Source organism: Mycteria americana, chromosome 5 (genome assembly GCF_035582795.1).
Source record: "Mycteria americana isolate JAX WOST 10 ecotype Jacksonville Zoo and Gardens chromosome 5, USCA_MyAme_1.0, whole genome shotgun sequence".
NCBI lineage: Eukaryota > Metazoa > Chordata > Aves > Ciconiiformes > Ciconiidae > Mycteria > Mycteria americana.
In genome coordinates this window covers 38411784-38431123 of record NC_134369.1, presented here as the reverse complement: position 1 = coordinate 38431123, position 19340 = coordinate 38411784, and the positions used below count along the sequence as shown (strand labels likewise).

Here is a 19340-nt window from a genome sequence, read left to right as displayed (position 1 = left end):
CCCTTCTTCTAGTATATTAAATATCCTGTAAAAATTGCATCTTTGACAGCTTTGCCCTCAAGTTCCTTTGTTCATTCCATCTTTCTTTTTTTATTTTCTGTTACTGTTATTTTTTCCTTTGCCATCTTCTAGACCCATGATGTGATTTGTTTTCTCTGACTTGATTCATTCATGGCCTGAGGGAGTTAAACTGAGAATAGGTTGTGAAGAGAGGGGTTTGAAGGAGAAAGTGTTTGGTTATTTTGCTGCTAAGATATGCACAAATGCACAAATATCTAGATAAGAGATTCCCCCCCCCCCCCCCCCTTCTCCCTCCATAATCTTTATCTGACTATACTTTTCAGCTGCTAGAAAGTACACCCTCTCTTTGCACACTGCTATCAAATGACTTGGCTGAAATCCTAGAGAAACTGGACAGAGCACAAAGAGTAAAACGTCATGAAGAGGAATTTATGCTGTATTGCTTAAAGTGAGAATAGCCTTCAGGCCCCCGAAATAATTCTAAAGCTTTATTTCTGAAATTCGAAAAATCTTGGTTTTTCTTTGTTTAGTTTCATCAAAAAGGATCGGTATAGCTCAATTTTTTTAAAACAGTAACTTAATTAGGATCACTTGTTACCACATTATGATTTCTTTCCTTGAAATTTTCATTGATGCTTGATTCTTGACGCAGACATAATATTTGAGAAAAATGTTTTAATCTTCAGGGTGCTATGTAAAGCCAAATAATTAATTGCTGACACTTAATGAATTTCTGCTATTTTATTGTGTTTTTCATTTAATGGCCTCGCTGTAAATGTGTATTGAAAGCGTTAATCTTTATCTGTACACGATAGTGCAGTTTGCATAAATATGATGTGACATGATTTCTCCATAGTCTTGATATTGTAAGGGTATCCCCAAGGAACGTCTTGTAATTTCATTCTGCCTCATCTTAGCATTATAATGCTATCTGTTTCAACTAAAATTATTGTTGAAATGTGATAGCTAAATTCCATATAAATCGAAGTAGTTTAGCATAGTTAAAATAGAACTTCTCTTTACTCCACATATGTTGAATATTCAGTAAACTGAAATGAAATAGAAAAACCTGTTACACATCTAATAATTTAAACTGTGTATCAATGTCTAACATATTTTGTTTATTTAGCAAGAAATGGGCAACTATCTACACTTAAGGTTAAGTCCATCAGCATTTGAAATCACAGAAAAATGATATAATCTAATTACTGTATTTACTTAGAGTTTTTTGTTTAATCACATACATGCACATGCATCCATAATTTGCTACTACAGAATTTGCTGCATAATTCTGTTCTTATTCCTGAATTCAATTTTGAAAGGAAAACTATTTTTTAAAGAAAATGATACTTGCTTTTGTGCCGGAGACTTAAAATCCTCTGGTTGTGAATGAAGAATAATGGGATTAAGAAATAAGTTGGACTTAAAAATTGTACTGGGTGTTCCAGCTGAGAATTGAGCAATTTCTTTAAAAGAGATTTGAAAGAATCCAACTCCGCTTACAAAGAGGATAAATGGAAAAATAAAATAAATGTAAAAAAATTAAGAAATGCAAATGTAAAATAAATGTAAAAGCCAAAACGTACTTATTTTAAAAATTAATATTTTCTTCTTTGCTGGTTGTTGCAATACAGAGGTGTTATTCCAAGTGAAGTTTTTATCTGCATGTACTATTTATAAGCAAAAAATTCTTTAGCATAAAAATATTTTAACTAAATTTCAAAATATGTTTCTCCTCACTTTTCTTTTTCCTATTTAAGCTAAAATTTGAAAATTTTAGTAATATAGAGTTCTACAGACTCTACTACACTGAAACTTTAATTACATTAGTAACTCAGTTATTGATTAGGTTAGGTTAAGTGTTTAAAGATTTTTATATATATATCTCTTTACATGGTAGTGGATTTTGCTTGATTTTTCTTGCTTCAGTGAAAATGATGCTTCAGACTTGAAATTATTTTTAATCAGAATCTGACTAATTAATTGGATAGAAACAGAAATTATGTGAAATGAAATTTAGCTGCATCTTAACAACATAAGTAGCATAAAAATTGTTCAATGTTGGAATGTGTTTCACTGTAGAATTCAATTGTTTACCCTGTTCCAGTACTGAGATTAAATGCTAGCTTTTATTTTATCTTCTTAGGAGCTAAAAGAAAAGCAGGATTCTAGTCTTAAACGTGACATTGATGGAATGGGAGTCCCAGAAATAAAGTATGGTGATTCAATCTGTTTTGTCCAACATGTGGCCAGTGCGTTATGGTTGACTTACAAAGCACAAGACGCTAAATCAGCACGTTTAGGTCCCTTGAAAAGAAAGGTAATGTTTGAGGGGTTTTTAAATTACTGTAAAATTAATGTTAGTTGCATAACAGTTTTGGTCTGTCCTGGTTTTTTGCCATTCTACCAATGTGTCAGTTGTGGGTTTAATTGTTTTGTGCTGTTTATTGAAAAGGGTGTGAATATTCCATTCTAAAAATGAAAACAATGGTGGATATTAACATAACTATGTAACTGAAGAAAAACTTTACCACTAAGAAATGTATTTAGTTATTTTTCTTGCCAGAACAAAATTATTAATTTGGGCTCAATTTTTATTTTTGACACTTCAGTAAAATATGGAAATTCTTGATTTGGATGGTCAAATCACTTTTTTGAAAATCTACATTTAACTGTTTAAGGGCGTAAACTTGTAAGTCATCTTACATTCACTGGTGTTTTAGATTTTTTAATTGAGTATATTGTATGAAATGGCAATTAAATCTGTTACTTAAGAAATGGCCCTAGAAACTCCTCAAGTGTCTTAAGGGATATTAACAAACAATTTCCTGCCAAAACATTAGATGTAGTTGTGATGTGGCATCGAGAAGGTCTTTCACTCAGCCTTTTGATTATAGAGTATGAGTATTTTCTTAATTAGGGGCATATGACCTGTTATGTCTTGAAATTATGTTTACATTTCATTCAGAGTTAAGGGGTTTAGCTTCGCATACTGCATACTGGGTAGCTTTGCATACTGCATCGTTACTTTGATTCTGTATTCATAGATGTTTACAACTTGAACCTATTGTTAGAACATGAAAAAAGAAGTTCTTTACTGAACAGAGGTTGGAATTCTTTAATTACTTGTATGTGTGTACATTCACAAGAGAATGCCCTGTACAAGATACACAAGCACTGTAATACAAAAAATGAGGTCCTCAGCACACCCTTGGCAGAATCTAATTTATTTGTACAGCACACTCAGTCATAAATGTAGAGCGAGTGCCCAACCCCTTCACTTCTTCTCAGCAATCTGGCTGAGCAGAGAAATTCTTCTTTGTATGCCAGTCATTCAGTATTTTCTTGATAAGAGATTTAATCACACAATGATGGCCTCTTCCTTTCCCATGCCAGTATTGGCTATGGGATTCTGTTTCCTCAGAGTGTCCAATTTTACTTCTTGAAAAGGCTCTTCCTCTGTATTCAATGAAGAATTTTGCAATAGCTTCCTGTGGAGTTTAGTATTTTGTTTCCCCAGTTTTCTGCTCAGCAGCAAGGGATTAAAAGAACCTCCATAATTGCCTGTTACTATTATTCGTCTTTCAAAGCATTTCATTCACGTTCAGAGACTCCAAATCTTTTGTTGCCCTCTCACCTGGAGAATTCTCTCCTGTTAAGTGCCTTCAAAGAGAAGAAAACCCAAACCTTTTCGCTTCTTATAATTGATATTCCTATGGAGGCAAGAAGCAGTTTTTCATCCTCTGAAAATTATAGTACTATAATTTTGTAAGCAAGTTTAGATATATACATCCCTTTAAATTTCATATAAAATTTATTTTTCTATGGTAAAAGTGAAGTCATAACTTTGTATGCATCCTCCACCATCATTTTATCAGGAGATTTTCACTTTCAGTCACTGTAATCCTCAAGGTGACCTGCACTTTTTGTAACATGCCTCAGTAGCCCTAGGAGGCTTGAGAAATACCTTATTTTTGCAGGAGGCAAAGGGTGGTTTTTTTCACATAACCTAGCTATTATCACTGACAGCCACTGCAAATCTATAGAGAGGAGAAAACAACTATGGGATTAGTTCTGTTATAAAATACTCAAAATGCCAAGTAAAAATTTCTGTTGTTTGCCTTTGGTGTAGTTTCATGTATCTAGTTATCATGCTGTCTTTGCAAGGCAGAAATATGTAAGAAATTCTGGCATCATTTATGAGGCTTCTGTTGCACGATTTCTGCCAGAATTTTGATCTGTTGTATCTGTCTCTCTCTCTGAGGTCTTAGTAACCAAGGGTTCAAGACTTTGCCAGATAGTGATGATGTTTACATCAATATTCTATTCAACATTCCTCCACCATCCAGCGTGACTGATGGATGCCTATCTTTTCAGTTTGAGAGCCTGCTTATGTGCAAGCTATGAACTCCTGCAGAGCTCCAGAATGAAAGAGCTCAGAGAACAGACAAACATATGCTACATGTTTTGGATTCAGGTCCTAGAGACCATTGCTCAGGGTGTTGGTCAATACCAATGCCCTACTGTACCTCAACAAGCAAGGCAGTACCAAATGCCCCTTTATATGCAGGGAATTGGTTTAACTCAGGAACTGGAGCAGACAGTGCTGGATGCTTCTGGCCATGATGTACTTACTGGAGTTCTAAATAGCACTTTCCTGTCATTGTGGTGTTTCTGGACGATTTAGTTGAGGTTTTGGGGTGGTTTTTCTTTTGGTCAGAGAAATAGGGAATATTAGGTCCTTCTAAAAGACTTCTCTCTTCCCTGATTGACTGCATACTTAGGGAGAAGTGTGCATATCTGCTACACCATGGTGAAGGTGCAATTACTTTGCAAAGCGTGGCAGCTTTAATATCCTATCTGTCAAATGTTTTCATTCCTGTAGCTCCAAAATCTGGAGCTACATGCAATGGCCTGAGGAAACATTATCTGATTGTCAAATGTTTTCTTACTAGTCTTGTGATAGGAAGAACAGCTCTTCAGATATTGTTCAGTTAAGAGACCCCAGAACCCTTCTTTATGGAAACAGTGATATTTCAGCTAACAAAGTCATCCACAGTGTGACTCTATATGAAGAAGTACTTGAACAAAGAGGAAAGATGACCAGTATGTAAACTAGTCTCCTTTAAGATAATATTATCAATATACTCATTCAAAAAGGTATTCCTAGTCTTCTCCGTCACATTTCCATGGATTCTGGGTCCAGATAAACTCATAGGGTGTTGTTTACCTCTTTTGAAACACTTCATCAGCACGTTGGAAGGAACAGATCATGTGTACTTTGGATCCTGCCAAGTATAGAAAAACATCAATTTCCAGTACTTTGGTATACCTATATGCCAGTATGTACAAAAAGCTGTTGGTAAATAACCTTCCCATTTGTGGCAGTAACCACTTGTATAACATTATTAGTTTCTTTGTTAACTATTCGGTGCCTTCAGAATTACTCAGCTAACGGGGAAGTTGGGCAGCAAATTTTTACTATCTCAGAGCTAAAAAAAATACATTTTTCAGTGGAGAATTCAATAGGTTACATCTTAGGCAAAGAAGCAGGATAACTCTCATTTAATTCTTACAAAAGTGCTGTAGGATTTCAGTGACTCAAAATGATCAAGACTTGTTTTTGTGATGCCTAAAAATTATGCTGGCTTTTTCTGAATTTGGGTTATTTTTTTTAAAGGGAAAAATTAAAAACCCACCAAAGGATCTTTGTTATTGCTTGAAGTTCGTATCATGTTCACATCTGGTTCTGATAGGATTCCAACGTGATGTGTAGAGAATAGTTAAATGGGTCAGAAGTTACTCATAAATGTTGTTGCTCCTTTAGCTGCATTGTAATTTTTATGATGTTTGTCACTGCAGCTTGCTTTTCTTGTCAGCAGTCTTTTCATGCATGAATCCTTTAGTAAATGATGCTTAAGATAGTAAAGATCCTCTTTCCCTGACAGCCAGAATATAGAAAGAGTGACATTTTTTGTTTCAATTGGAAAATATTTGGTAAGCATATATGTTTAATGAATTGTGGGAGATTAAAGGTACATTAAAATGTCTTCTCTGAACAACTTTTATGTGCAACTGACAAATTTGTAATTAATTAATAAAGAGGTGTTCAGATAAAGTGATTAACAAGTAGTAGGTCAGTATATATGCAATTACTGTTTTCAGTGCAATATTGAAATAAGTTACAAAATACTTAAAAGCACAAAGGTTTTTTAAGTAATTATTGTGATGATTACTGACTTTCAATAGGTTATATTACACCAAGAAGGCCATATGGATGATGGTCTAACCTTACAAAGATGTCAGCATGAGGAATCCCAGGCTGCTCGAATCATTCGCAATACTACAAGTTTATTCAGCCAGTTTATAAGGTAGTTGTTACCATCTTACATACAATTCATTTTTTGTTTGCTTGTTTTTTAAAGTATTCTGAAATGATAGGAATTTCTCTAACAGAATCCTTATTTCCTCCTTTCAAGTATTTGTATTTAGAAGCTATTAGCAATATATTTTTACTGCCTTAAGTTTATAATTTTGATGAGTAATGCCATTAAATAGATAAAACAGCTCATCTAAGATTATTTATATGAAATCTAATACCTTCAGGCCAGAAGCAAACTGTGTCATAATCCAGGTTGAAGAAAACATGCTAAATGATCTTAGTGTAAATCCATTAGTAAATATTCTACAGTAGCTAGAAATTCACAATATTCATTAAAGGGTTCTTATTTTTCTGTTTTTCTTGGTAGACTAAATATTATAGCTAACTCTATTCAAATTTCTCAAGCTAATTGAAAGGAATGTTGATGCCTAATACTGTTTAGACCAAAAATATGATGGGAAACCCCATAGCAGCCCCAAGTCCATGCAAATAAACAAGAAGGAAGTACAAAATAGATCTCTACATATCTGGGAGGAGAATACCAATTTATTGCCTTCAAAATCTGGGCTGAAACATTCTTTCTGTACCTTTTTAATCACCCATCCTGTTGATCCTCCTACTTCTCTGTCACCCCTCTGATCGTATCTGGCAGATTTAAAGCTCAGAGGAGAGGCAGTTCTCTCTGGTGAACTGTATGCAGTATAACAGATATATGCAGTAACAACAATTAGGGCAGAAGGCTGTCAGCTGAGAAGGTAAAAGGAACAACTTCTTAACTTCTCTCTCTCAGCTAAATTATTATGTGAGCATTCCTACATCTCCTGTTTAAACCAACACATTTATTTGCAGTGGAATGGATTTATGGGTATTCAAAGTCAGTAACAGCATCTCAGCAGAGAGAGAGTGACTATATTTGTTTTTAAGGAATAATTCAAGTTGTGATTCTAAGACTTTAGAATAGAATCAATAGAATTACATTCTGAATAGTATTTATCTTCCAAATCTTTGCTGTAGTAGAGGGCAATGCGGTTAGTAATTAATTACTACCTCAGTGAGAATTATTCGAGATTGGGTTGTTCCACTAACTGTATAATAGCACTCAAACTAATGTGGAAACAGTGATGGCTATTTCCACAGATCAAAACACCAAAGCCCTTGGATACCTGGGCATTGTGAAGTATCCTAAGCATGGAGTCAATACTACAAAGGATATTAGAAAGTCAAGGAATTTAAACAATTTAATATGACACCAGACTTGCTCTGTCATAATCTTGATTTATTGAGAAGGTTATCTAAAAAGCTGTACTTGTTAAGTAGTTGCCTAATATCGTTGCCACACATGTGGCAACATAATACCTTTCTTTTCATGGAAAAATACAATCTTGGTCAATAGCACAACAAATGTGTTGGACATGTATATCATTTAAAGCAGTTTATCTAAATTTGTATGTTGCTGACTGAAGAGCCTTTGCGTCCTCAGGAGATGTTGAATCTTGATGAACCATTGACAAAATGAGCATGGAAAGATACTGTATTTATCACATTTCATCCCTAGTTTGGTTTTCTGGATTCAAGCCTGTATTTAAACAATTTTATTTATGAAATAGATTTTTTGAGTCAAAATTTGACTTGCTTTCACCATATTAATGAACTTGCTTCAGCTTAAATTTTTCCAGTTCTCTTGAAGTATATGTTGTGCTTAAAAAGGCTTGTTCTACTGCTTTATATCATCTGGCTTGTCAATTTGTACAAAACCGTTCAGAATGTTTTCTGTGACTTATCAGTTTAGCTTAATTTTGACAGAACTTAGTTACCAATAAGTTTGAGACTTTACATGGAAATAGTTGTAAACTCATTGTTCTGATGAGTGCTTTAGTATTTGGATAGTGGAGGGAAGTATCGTGAAAACTGTCTTACCTATGTGGTTGTATTTGACTTTTTGAATAATGCCTTTAGCTATGTTAGTTTGCAAATATGGGGCATTTTGAAGCATAATTTTATTATGCTATTTCTTTTGTTACTTTTGCTCCCCTTCCCTTCCCTCATTCTTTAGAGTAAATTATTAGTGACATTTATCTTACACTGCTAAACTTACATGATAATAGCTCTTTAACAAGCAGCAAGACAAAGATCTTCAATTCAGTGAAAGTTCTGTGTTTCCTTCGCTATAGCTCTTCCATACGATATGTTTTTGTCTGAAGATTTTTAGGGTAAAACACAATTCTGTGTCAATGCATATTCATTTATAATTGCTGAGAACAACACCTAAGAATACACAATGAAATCGGTAAGAATGTATGTAGTACTGCAGAAACTGTTTTTTCATAGTGCTTGGCAGAAATTTTAATTATGATGATCAAGTGGTCATCCTTGTATTACTGCCTAATAGATGAAAAAATAAAGAAAAATGAGTTTATAATTAAGAATTTGCTTCCACAGAACCCACCATTACAAGACTGCGTTTAAAACATTACTTCTTCAGTATCACAAGGGGACTACATTACTCCTTTGTATTTCTTGTGCTGAGGATATAAAAACAAAGTCACCTCTGCCAGCAATAAGCTCCTCCTAGATTATACTATTTATAATAGTGAGTCAGACCTTGAAAAATTGGATTGTCACCCAAGATTGAGCAAATGCTTGAACAGGAAAGAGACATCATTATTTTACTGACAACTGAGATTCATTGAAATGCTTTGTATTTTTAAATCCCACCCTTCTTTATATCCTATATAGAGTTGATACAGAAGACCTAATTAAAGGTTAGAATTACCTGTTATTTTGTGTTCTTTGTCTAGAAGACTGGGGGTGTACAGCCTCAATAACTGCTAGTATTTTAATCCATCTGCACATTACACTTATATCATCAATAGGATTTAAAGTATCTAAACAAAATCGGTTACTGTAAGAAAGGACTTTGGTACATCTTTCATCTCTGTTTCATCTTTTTGCTGACTTATATTGTTTCTTCTGTTCATTTTTTCATTTTTTTTAATCATTCCCTCTCTTTACATCAATGCAGAAAGGAAAACGTGATTCCACTTCAGGAAGCTCTGGACACCCAAACAATAGATGTTTGAATGATTTGCAATTCAGATCAGCTGTTGCTCATATACATGTGTCATATGTATAACGTCTTGATTTAGCTACCAACAGAAAATAGGCTGCTACATAATACTGTAAACTACAGTGGGAAAATGAATAATGCTGCTAGTCTTTCTCGTTGTTGTTTTCCATAGTGGAAACAACAGAACACTGTCACCCACTGCCCTGCCTATTGAGGAGATGGCTCAGACTCTGCAAGACCTGATTACTTACTTCCAGCTTCCCGAAGAAGACCTGGAACATGAAGATAAGCAAAGCAAGCTTCGGTCACTCAAAAACAGACAAAATCTATTCAAAGAAGAGGTACAGGGAGAGGAATTGTTACATTATTTTAAGTGTATCATGTCACAAACATTGAGAAGAACCTAAGCATTATCATCTAGATGCATGCATATGATTTATTATGTAAAGTTCTGAGGCTGATATATATATATATATATATATATATATATATATATATATATATATAAAAAATAGACTGTAATGCCATATGATAACTTGCTGTTACGTGTTTTTCACTTCCACGCTTGTCACAGGCCACAAGCTCTGTCATAAAATTTGGTCTTAATACTTCTGAGCATCTTTAAACAGATGTCATTTTTAAAAGAAACGATTGTGACAAGAATTTTTTTTTCTCTCTAAGAAGTTATATGTTCTGGGTATCCTAAATGAATAATAAAACTTGGACCAACGATAGATGGTATTTCTGATGTCTTTTCTGTACGCCAGGGTGTGAAACAGGAACTTTTTATCTCTAGAAACTGGAAGAAATTTTCAAGAAGGATATGTATTACATAATTGTAGGATTATGTAATGAAAATGGAATAATTATACTTCTATATAAATGGAAATATATTTTACAATGGTTTTAAACATGTTTGGATTGCTTGCAGGTTTTCAATACCATTTTAATCTCCAATCAAACTGAAGTTAAAAATCTATTCTAGTATTTGAACTTGTTTGTTTTACAGATATTTTAATGGGTAGTAAAATTCCACCTTTTTTAATCAACAAAAATTCCTTTGTACATAAATTTAAAGTGGGTTTTTTTTCCTACGTAAGGAAGATTTTATGTAAAAAAGGGTCTGTTCACAAAAATTATAAAAGCCTTTATTGTAAGCTTTGTTTATTCCTTACTTTTTATAATGCTTAGCTGAGTAAGGAACAGTATAGAGTCATTCTCTAAAATGGATGATTCTGATATAGAAAAATACATATTCAATCTTGTAAGCACAATAGTTTGAATTTTTTTAATCTAAGATGATGCAACTTTTGAATGTGTATAGGAAAAAGTCTTTTAAAAGAACAGCAACAAATGCTTTTTCACGTACAATTTGCTTTCCTCTCTGTCATATGCATTTAGGGAATGCTGGCACTAGTTTTGAATTGCATTGATCGCTTAAACGACTACAACAGCGCAGCTCATTTTGCAGGATTTTCAAGGGAAGAACATGGTACAGCATGGAAAGAAATTTTGAATCTCCTTTACAAATTGTTAGGTAAGTTCTTCAATAATCTACTAATGTCAAAAACCAGGATATGTATCCTTTATATTCTACTTGCTGCTTCACCACCAAAGAATACTTTATGTGTTACTCATTCTGTCATGTAAATTACAGAATTTCTTCCATATACTTACTGATATTTATTACAGAGAACAGAGTTTATTGAGCAATGATACAGCAAAAAAAATAAATCTCAGCTAGGAAAAAGATTGGTGCAGCATGCCAAATGCATATATTTTTATTTAAATATAAATGTACCTATGGTATGCAAATAGGTGTGAATTACTATTTTAAAAATTAGAAAAACTGGAAAACAGTCTCTATATCTGAAGCTGAAGAGAAGCCTAAAAGTAACAGTCAGAGCTTGTAGGTCTACTGAATCCATGTTTGTCACTTGAGGCTTAGATTTAAATGTTAATAAAAATAATTGCATAAAACAGAAATTAGAAGATTTTTGTCTATTTCAATGCCATGCTTTCTAGAATGAACTGCTTCTGTGTTGTAGTAGGGCCAAAACTATAGAAGTATGTATATGTGTATTTCTTTAAATCATTAATTTGATACCTGATTTGCATAAATTCCTCATATAGGAGAATCTTGTCTTCTGATGGAGTGTAAATACATTCTGATTTCATTACAGAGAAAGTTAGTCCCGAGCCATAGTAAAATACACAAGTTGAGAGTTAAGACAAGAATAAAACAAACCAGGGGGAATGCTGTGAAGCATGAGGTTATTCACGTAGCACAGACATGCAGGTGCTTCTGGTGAAACCTTCTCATTGCTTTAGAAAGTAATGAGATACCGTTGCCTGCATTTTACTACAATCTTACGAGTTTAAAGAAAAGTAGGATGAAAAAAACCTCTTTGGTGCTATATAGGCCTTTTCAGATTTTGTCCTGATTTTCTTCTGCAGGTGCATTATTGAACACACTTGTTCTGATGGGATAAATATTAAGTTAATGCTTCATGATAAAAATCCTTGACAATTGTATACAAAAGGCTTTTTTTTTGTTTTTCTATAATCAGTAATAACTTCTGGAAGAAAAAAAATCAGTATTGCTTGAAATACTTGAATGCTGATGAACTTTCAAAGTACAGTCAAATAACATTGTGTTCTGCACTGCTGAAGACTAGAAGCTATCCATTATATAACATGTTTTAATCAGAAAATAGAGCTAAAGAGCAGTACACCCAACCTGCACTTGAGCTTAAACTTCTGCATATGATCTTCCCACTTATTGGTAGGAAGCAATAGAAAAAGAAGTGTTTCAGCCTCTTGATCATGACAGTGCTTGACATTTGCATCACACAAGGGTGGGGGATAATTTCTATTTAAATTTAACAATAAAATAAAACATAAATAAAGCATACTTTCTGCTGAAATTCTTGTTTATCCAGTAGACCCTTGTCAACTTCAAAAACTACATGCTCTTTAGAAGTTATGTCAGTTGCTGATATTCAAATTAGTGAAATTCTTAATTGTTTATTACAGTAACATGTGTATTTAGGATTTGTTTTGTGAAGTTGTTACAAAAATTGTTTTGTGAAGTTGTTACAAAAATTGTGTTAAAATATATATGATTAACATTGGTGATTTAAAAAGGAAATCTCCTGTTATGAAATTATACCTTGTGGGTTTTTTCCAGCTGCTCTCATTCGTGGCAACAGAAACAATTGTACTCAGTTTTCCAGTAACCTCGATTGGCTAATAAGTAAATTGGACAGATTAGAATCTTCCTCAGGTGAGACTCACTTTTATCAATGTAAATTAACTATCAATACACCATACACAGCTGTCTTACATTATAAATGTCAGAGCAGTTTTCCCTGAAAGCGACATGTGTTAGAAAAAAAATACACTGCATTTTTTTTAATTAAGCAAAATATTACATTTAAACAGACATTTTTGTCGCATTTTTTGGTTCCATACATTTGGTATGTGCAGTGCCACATCCAATCAGTGTTGAATGTGAATTTGGTTAATTAATGGATTGGGTCAGACAATATCAAGACTACTGTCCCATTGCTGTCAAATAACACCAGAGTTGTCTGTGGGCACAAGTACAAATAACATATATAGAGAGAGAGAGAGAAATTTTTTTATACTCTGCGGTGTTCAACAAAATATCACAATACTATACAATGCTCCCTACTAAAACCTTTCTCTCTCTCATTGAAAAGGAGGAGATAAACTTGCATTTTTCCCAAGTGGTTTTAAAATTGTGGCTGTTTTCAAGGGAAAACAGAAATTAACAGCTTCATAATACATTTATGTCTAATGTGGTTCACATCATAGTCATATCAATACTCTTTATAAGTGTTTTCATTCTCTTTTTAGGCTGGAGAAAAGATGGCATCTCTTAAGATACTCTGTTATTTACTGAGCTTTTAGATTATGTTCAGTTGCGCAGGTGATTTAATTACAACATTATTTCTGTGGCCTTCATACAGGTATTTTGGAAGTGTTGCACTGCATCTTGATTGAAAGCCCAGAAGCTTTAAATATAATAGCTGAGGAGCACATCAAATCTATTATTTCATTGTTGGATAAACACGGGCGCAATTACAAGGTATGTTTGGAAAAATTAAGGATGTATTGATAATCTTACAATGATTTGTGGGGGGAAAAAAAAAAAAGAGATAAATGTCTACACGGAGATATGTGATTCTGCTACCTTTAAAGGAATAGAATAACCTTGAAGTACATCTGCAAAATTGCTTTGTTGAGATTAAAAGTGTGTAATATGTAATTGCTTTTCAGTTTCAAATACAGCAAATATGTATGACAACCATGTAGTTAACAAGTTAGATACTTTGGATTTGCTGAGAAAATGAAGCATTCTGGTGGCTGTAAGCACGTGGACAGAGTAGCTTGCTTTGTGATGTAGGGCCCTGCAGCAGCAGTGAACTACCATTGTTGTATCTGCAGAAAGACAGAACTAAATCCTGCAAAGCCATTCCTAACTTGAGTAATAATAATAGTAGCAGAAAAGAACAAAATAAAATAAGAAATCGGAAAAATAATCCAAATATCTGAAAACACAGGTGTTCAGAAGAAAGAAAAAACTCTGAGCTATACCAGAAGAAATAATGGTGGAAATTAATTTAGACATCAATGTGCAATTTATTATGACAGAAGAAGGTGAACTCAGTTTCTGGCTGCGATCAGGATGACATCACCACACAGAGGAGGATATAGTTTTATGTGTGATTTTTCTGATGTGAGTTTCCTTCCTCAATTAAAATTTTATTTGAAAGACTGATAACCTGGAGGAAGAACAAAGAAAGTTTTAGTGAGCTGAAATTACTGATTTACAGAAGGTAATACGGAGAACCTAAGCAACTACAAATAGTGAAAAGGAGGAGAAGTATTTCTAAGCATGGTTGGGGAGTCTGAACTGATATAAGTAGGCATAAGAAAAAAATTGAAATTACAGTGGTAAGTTTATCTTACTACTTTTAGCTGTTAGCAAGATTATTATGCTGTGCCAGTAACCTACAAAGAGAACCTTTCAGCTGGAGAATCTTAATGTAGACCTCATAGTGAGAACTTAAAGCAGAAAAGGAAAATGTTGTATACAGAAGAATTAGATTGGGTAACGGATTTGTGCATTTCCATTTGTAATGTCTGTGACTAAACATCAGTAAGTAATGAAGTAATGTGAAGTAATGAATTTATTTGTTACTCTGGAAACAGTACATCTTGTTCTCCTGATAGATTAGAAAATCAGTTATGATTTAGGAAATAAGAAACAGTAATATTACTAACCAAAATTGTCTTGGAAATTATTGATTTGAAGGATTTTTTCAATTAAAAGCCTTGTGTCAGAAATATGGTCAGCAAGTAGGTAGAGATTATTTAAACAGTTTATATGTAAATTCTGAGTTACTGATAATCATTAATGTTATCAAGATACTTTACAGCTGAGTACTAGTCAGAGTTTCTGCGGTTATTTAAGTTACTACCTCTGTCCTTCTGCTAGAGGTTTCTGCCCAATAACAGAGATGGTAGAAAGGAAAATGTATGGGCTGGGACATAGCAAAGTCCACGGTATATTAGCTTAAACTGCTGTCGAGAGTGGTTTTGTGCTAATCCACTAGGCAGGGAACAGGAGTGGCTAAAAGAAATGTACTGTTCTGCCACTCCTTGTTTGCAGTTTCCAAAATGGTAATCAACAGTGTGAAGAAGGTTTTTTGTCTTGGAGATGGTCTGTAAGAGTTTAGATCATTTGGGCTCATTACTCAATGATTGCTTGTCAGAGCTCAAGTGCATCTTTAAACTTCTCTGGTTTTTTGCAAAAATGTGCAGCTTTGTCTCTCAGCATTAAACAACACTATGTTACTGTGTTCTCTCTTCCAAAACCTTTTGCTCCAGTAATCTGTGGGAGAATTATGTCAATCTCTTTCACTTTTCAGACTGTGACCAAAAAAAGAAGCTGAAAATTTAGAATAAGATCTTTCTGAAACTCTGTTTTGCTTTATAGTGAATTCTTTTAAATGTTTTTCATTTCAAAAATAAATGTATTACTTCTCATATTGAAAACATGCTTTAGAACAATTCATAAGCAGTCTGAGAATTGCAGTTGAGAATTGTCCACTAATTTTGCTCAGAAATTTTTGTGAGCTGAAGTAAATTTCTGAAAGAATTTCATTTTACATTTCAAATTTTGAATGAGATTTAATTTAAAAAATTGTAATGAGTTGACATACAGCTGTTCTAGCTTTGCTTTTTTGTAATCGAAATGAGAATAAGGAATCTCAAAAGTTTTTTGAGGCACTTTGCAAACCCTGTGTTCTGAATTTGTGTTCCATGAACGTTTGATATCCTCTATCAGTAGTACAGACTACACTCGGTCCATATATGTGAAAAGTATTTAGAAAACAATAATGATAATGTTTATTATATTCTTTCCTTTGGGTCTATTCTGAATGTAAATTAAGCTAACAACTGAATAATAGTATATGCAGCTGCCTTTACCTGACTTTTCTGATTTTTTTTTTTTTTTTTTTAAGGTTCTCGATGTACTTTGCTCTCTCTGTGTCTGTAATGGAGTTGCAGTTCGTGCCAATCAAAATTTGATCTGTGACAATCTACTGCCTAGAAGAGACTTACTCTTGCAAACACGTTTGATTAATGATGTGACAAGGTATAGTGACATGTTTTATTGTTATACTAGAAAAAATTGAACTTGCATGTCTTCAATAATTAATTGAAGAAAATACTGTAACCTAAGAGATGTTCCACAGCTTTCGATATTGAGACACGCTTTAGGAAGCGTTTATGTATTAACTTCTGAAAAACCCATTTTTACTAACAATACGGCAGTTGTAATGGAAACTGTGCTCAAATAGAAATTGCTAATAAATGGTAAGATCTGTTCTGAAATGGAAAGATGAAAGTTGCTTGATTCAAAACAGAGCATGGCTTTACCTAATAATTATTACAGAGTATGTAAACATCCTGTGAAGTACTTGTGTGTTTTAAGAGGGATTTGATTTCCTGGCAACCTCACTCCTGTTTTTTTGATTTTAGGAAATGATGTTGTTGTTCCTCTTTTGACTATAAGTTTTTCAAAGCATGGAACCTATACCTTAGACGATGATTCTACAGCAGCTTTATAAAGTCATAAAATGGGTCACTATTTTAAATATTATAAGCAAAATGTGGACATCTACACTCTTATTGTATTTGCAAAGTGAATTTGACTATTATACAGCAATATAATTCATATGTCACATTTTATGTTTACACTAACTGGCTTACATTTTCTTTCTTAGCATAAGGCCAAACATATTTTTGGGTGTTGCTGAGGGCTCTGCACAATACAAGAAGTGGTACTTTGAGTTAATAATTGATCAGGTTGATCCATTCTTGACGGCAGAACCCACCCATTTACGAGTTGGATGGGCCTCTACTTCAGGTTATGCCCCCTATCCTGGAGGTGGAGAAGGATGGGGAGGCAATGGTGTTGGTGATGACCTGTACTCTTACGGTTTTGATGGTCTTCATCTGTGGTCTGGTAAGCATTTTGTTCACTTCCACTTATTCTTACATTTAGGAATTATCTACCTTTACCTTCAGTACCAGTATGCATATAGCATGCTATTTACTGTGAGCTACATTCAGAACTCCAGGATACCAATAAGTTATTTAGAATTTCAGATCAGACTTCTTGTCTGAGATTTTAGTGAATATTGAGTTATACCAATTAGGCTTTGTAGCAGATAGCTTCTATTTTCATGATTTTGATCAAAAAAGGCATTTTCCAGATCTAGATCAATACTGATTTAAGTCTATCTGTTCAAAATCAATGGATGTATTGATCTCAGATGAATTCATTATATATGGATCTATATTTGCATTATTTTTTCAGTTTTTATCTACACTTGAAGTAAAATTTCATTATTATCCTCATACCTATTGATAGATTTAATAAACTGAATTTAAATTTTGATAAATAGTTTTATAAAAAATAATTTTGGCAATTAGAAATAAGAATTGCTACACTATTACCAACTTCAGTTATTTCTAGAACATAAATTTCTGTGGTGTAATATCAAACTGAAAACCTGTAGTTACTGTACTGTTTGAAAAAATGTTTTTCATATTATCTAAAATAGGCTAAGCAGAAAAAAATAGAGTTTTTCTAGGAATGCTTCTTAATGTGTGTAGTAATCTAGGAGAATCAATTAGTACTGCAGTGAAGTGATTACACTTGCAGTTTATAAAGAAGGGAGTTAATGGATGCGAGGAAATGCATATTTTGTGGTCGCTTAAGGACCAGTGATGGTAAACTTGTGGTCTTATTAGCCATTCTTTGTTCAAGCAAATTGAAGATGTTAGTGGGCTGAGTTAATGAAAAAGTGAAAGTCACTGCCCATGCAGTCGGGTAGATTTGAGTAAGAGCTCTAGAAGAGTAAAAGGAGTTTACAGGAGGGCTCATCTGAAGTGTTGCAGTTCAAATAGTTTTTGTAATAATGACTATGTTATAAACAATAACCACTGAGGAAAAAGGAGAAAACAGAAGAATCTGATTAGGATGCTTTGGAGAGGGATTAGTGAGAGCCCTCTGGGGCGCATAGTTAGCTAGAAAGTGGCTTTGGAGCTATGAGCAAGGCTGTTGGTTTTTTGTGTGGTTATCCCTCTCCCAACACTGTATCCAGGGAAAGGGAACTGGAATATACTGTTTGTAAACAGACAGGTTTGTCACAGCAGAATACCTTTTGACTGTGTCAATGCATGTTCCTACAGAAACAATAGGCAACGTGCTATGGGCTAATTGTAAGAATCAAATGGCAACACAGGAAATGCTGATGGTTGTTTTTGCTTTCTTAAAGTTCCTAAATACTCTCTAAATAAGGAACATTTCAGAGAAGAAATAATGCATAAGGCTATAAAGTAAGAAAATATTTAGGTAATTAGTTGTATACCCTTAGCTACATCGTCTGCTATCTTTGTAACATCATTCTTAATCGAACTATCAATAAGTAATGAAAGGACGAAGAAAAGCAGTAGAAAGCGAAACAGTTGCTAAAATTTCTAGAAGATTTTACATATGTATGCTACTTACATAAATATTTAAAACAGAGCTCTAGCAATTAGGTTTTGTACCTAAGATGTGTAACAATCTGTCTTACTTGGTAAAGGTCTTTCATTCATATAGAAGATTTTGTTAAGAATATAGATGAAACTGGAGGATCACCTTATATTAACATTGTATTAATATGGTCTAAAATTGTATTTTCTCTGGCTTATACCTTTGTCAATCATAAATTATTTGAAAACAAATTTTATTGGCTGGGTCTCTGCCTCAGGATAGAACTGAGTTGAAAACTGAGTTCATTTTCCAGAAGGACATGTGGACTTTTTTTTCCAAAGTTAGACAATTCTGGCCACCTTTTCTCTGAAATGTTCAAACATTGAGTTGGGAATGTAACATTTTGTGGTAAAGGACATTTTGTAACAATTTGCTTCACCAGGAATTTAGCTTTCTATGTTTCCTGTAGAAGTCTTCTTAAATCTGTTGAAAAGACTTAGAAAAAACTTCAGTATCAGCACACTCTATGGATCTTTACTTTACACTACTTTAACAGTTTTGTTTCTCGAGTGTGTAGCCATCCATGAGCATTCAGAAGTTTGGGGAGAATAAATAGACATTATTTCAGTCCTTGTGTGTACAATCTTTAATTATGAAGTAGCATGTTATTCTTCCTTCCAGATCTCTCTTGCATACGATAAATGATAGTTATTTTTTAGCTTGTTTAATTTGTGGCTTGTGCTTTATTTACTGTACACTATTCAAGGCATGTAGGCAAAATCATTAAT

At 33.6% G+C, this 19340-nt stretch overlaps 1 protein-coding gene across 4 annotated transcripts in view; it reads left to right on the top strand.

Moving 5' to 3' along the window:
* Positions 1–19340, top strand: part of RYR3 (ryanodine receptor 3) — a 249473-nt gene that overhangs the window by 85318 nt on the left and 144815 nt on the right. For all 4 annotated transcript variants that reach the window (XM_075503016.1, XM_075503012.1, XM_075503015.1 and 1 more), the window contains exons 11-18: positions 2168–2341; positions 6271–6392; positions 9643–9811; positions 10872–11007; positions 12661–12756; positions 13466–13584; positions 16028–16161; positions 16793–17034. In XM_075503016.1, coding sequence (XP_075359131.1) covers positions 2168–2341; positions 6271–6392; positions 9643–9811; positions 10872–11007; positions 12661–12756; positions 13466–13584; positions 16028–16161; positions 16793–17034 — 1192 coding nt within the window. The remainder of the gene's footprint in view (positions 1–2167; positions 2342–6270; positions 6393–9642; positions 9812–10871; positions 11008–12660; positions 12757–13465; positions 13585–16027; positions 16162–16792; positions 17035–19340) is intronic.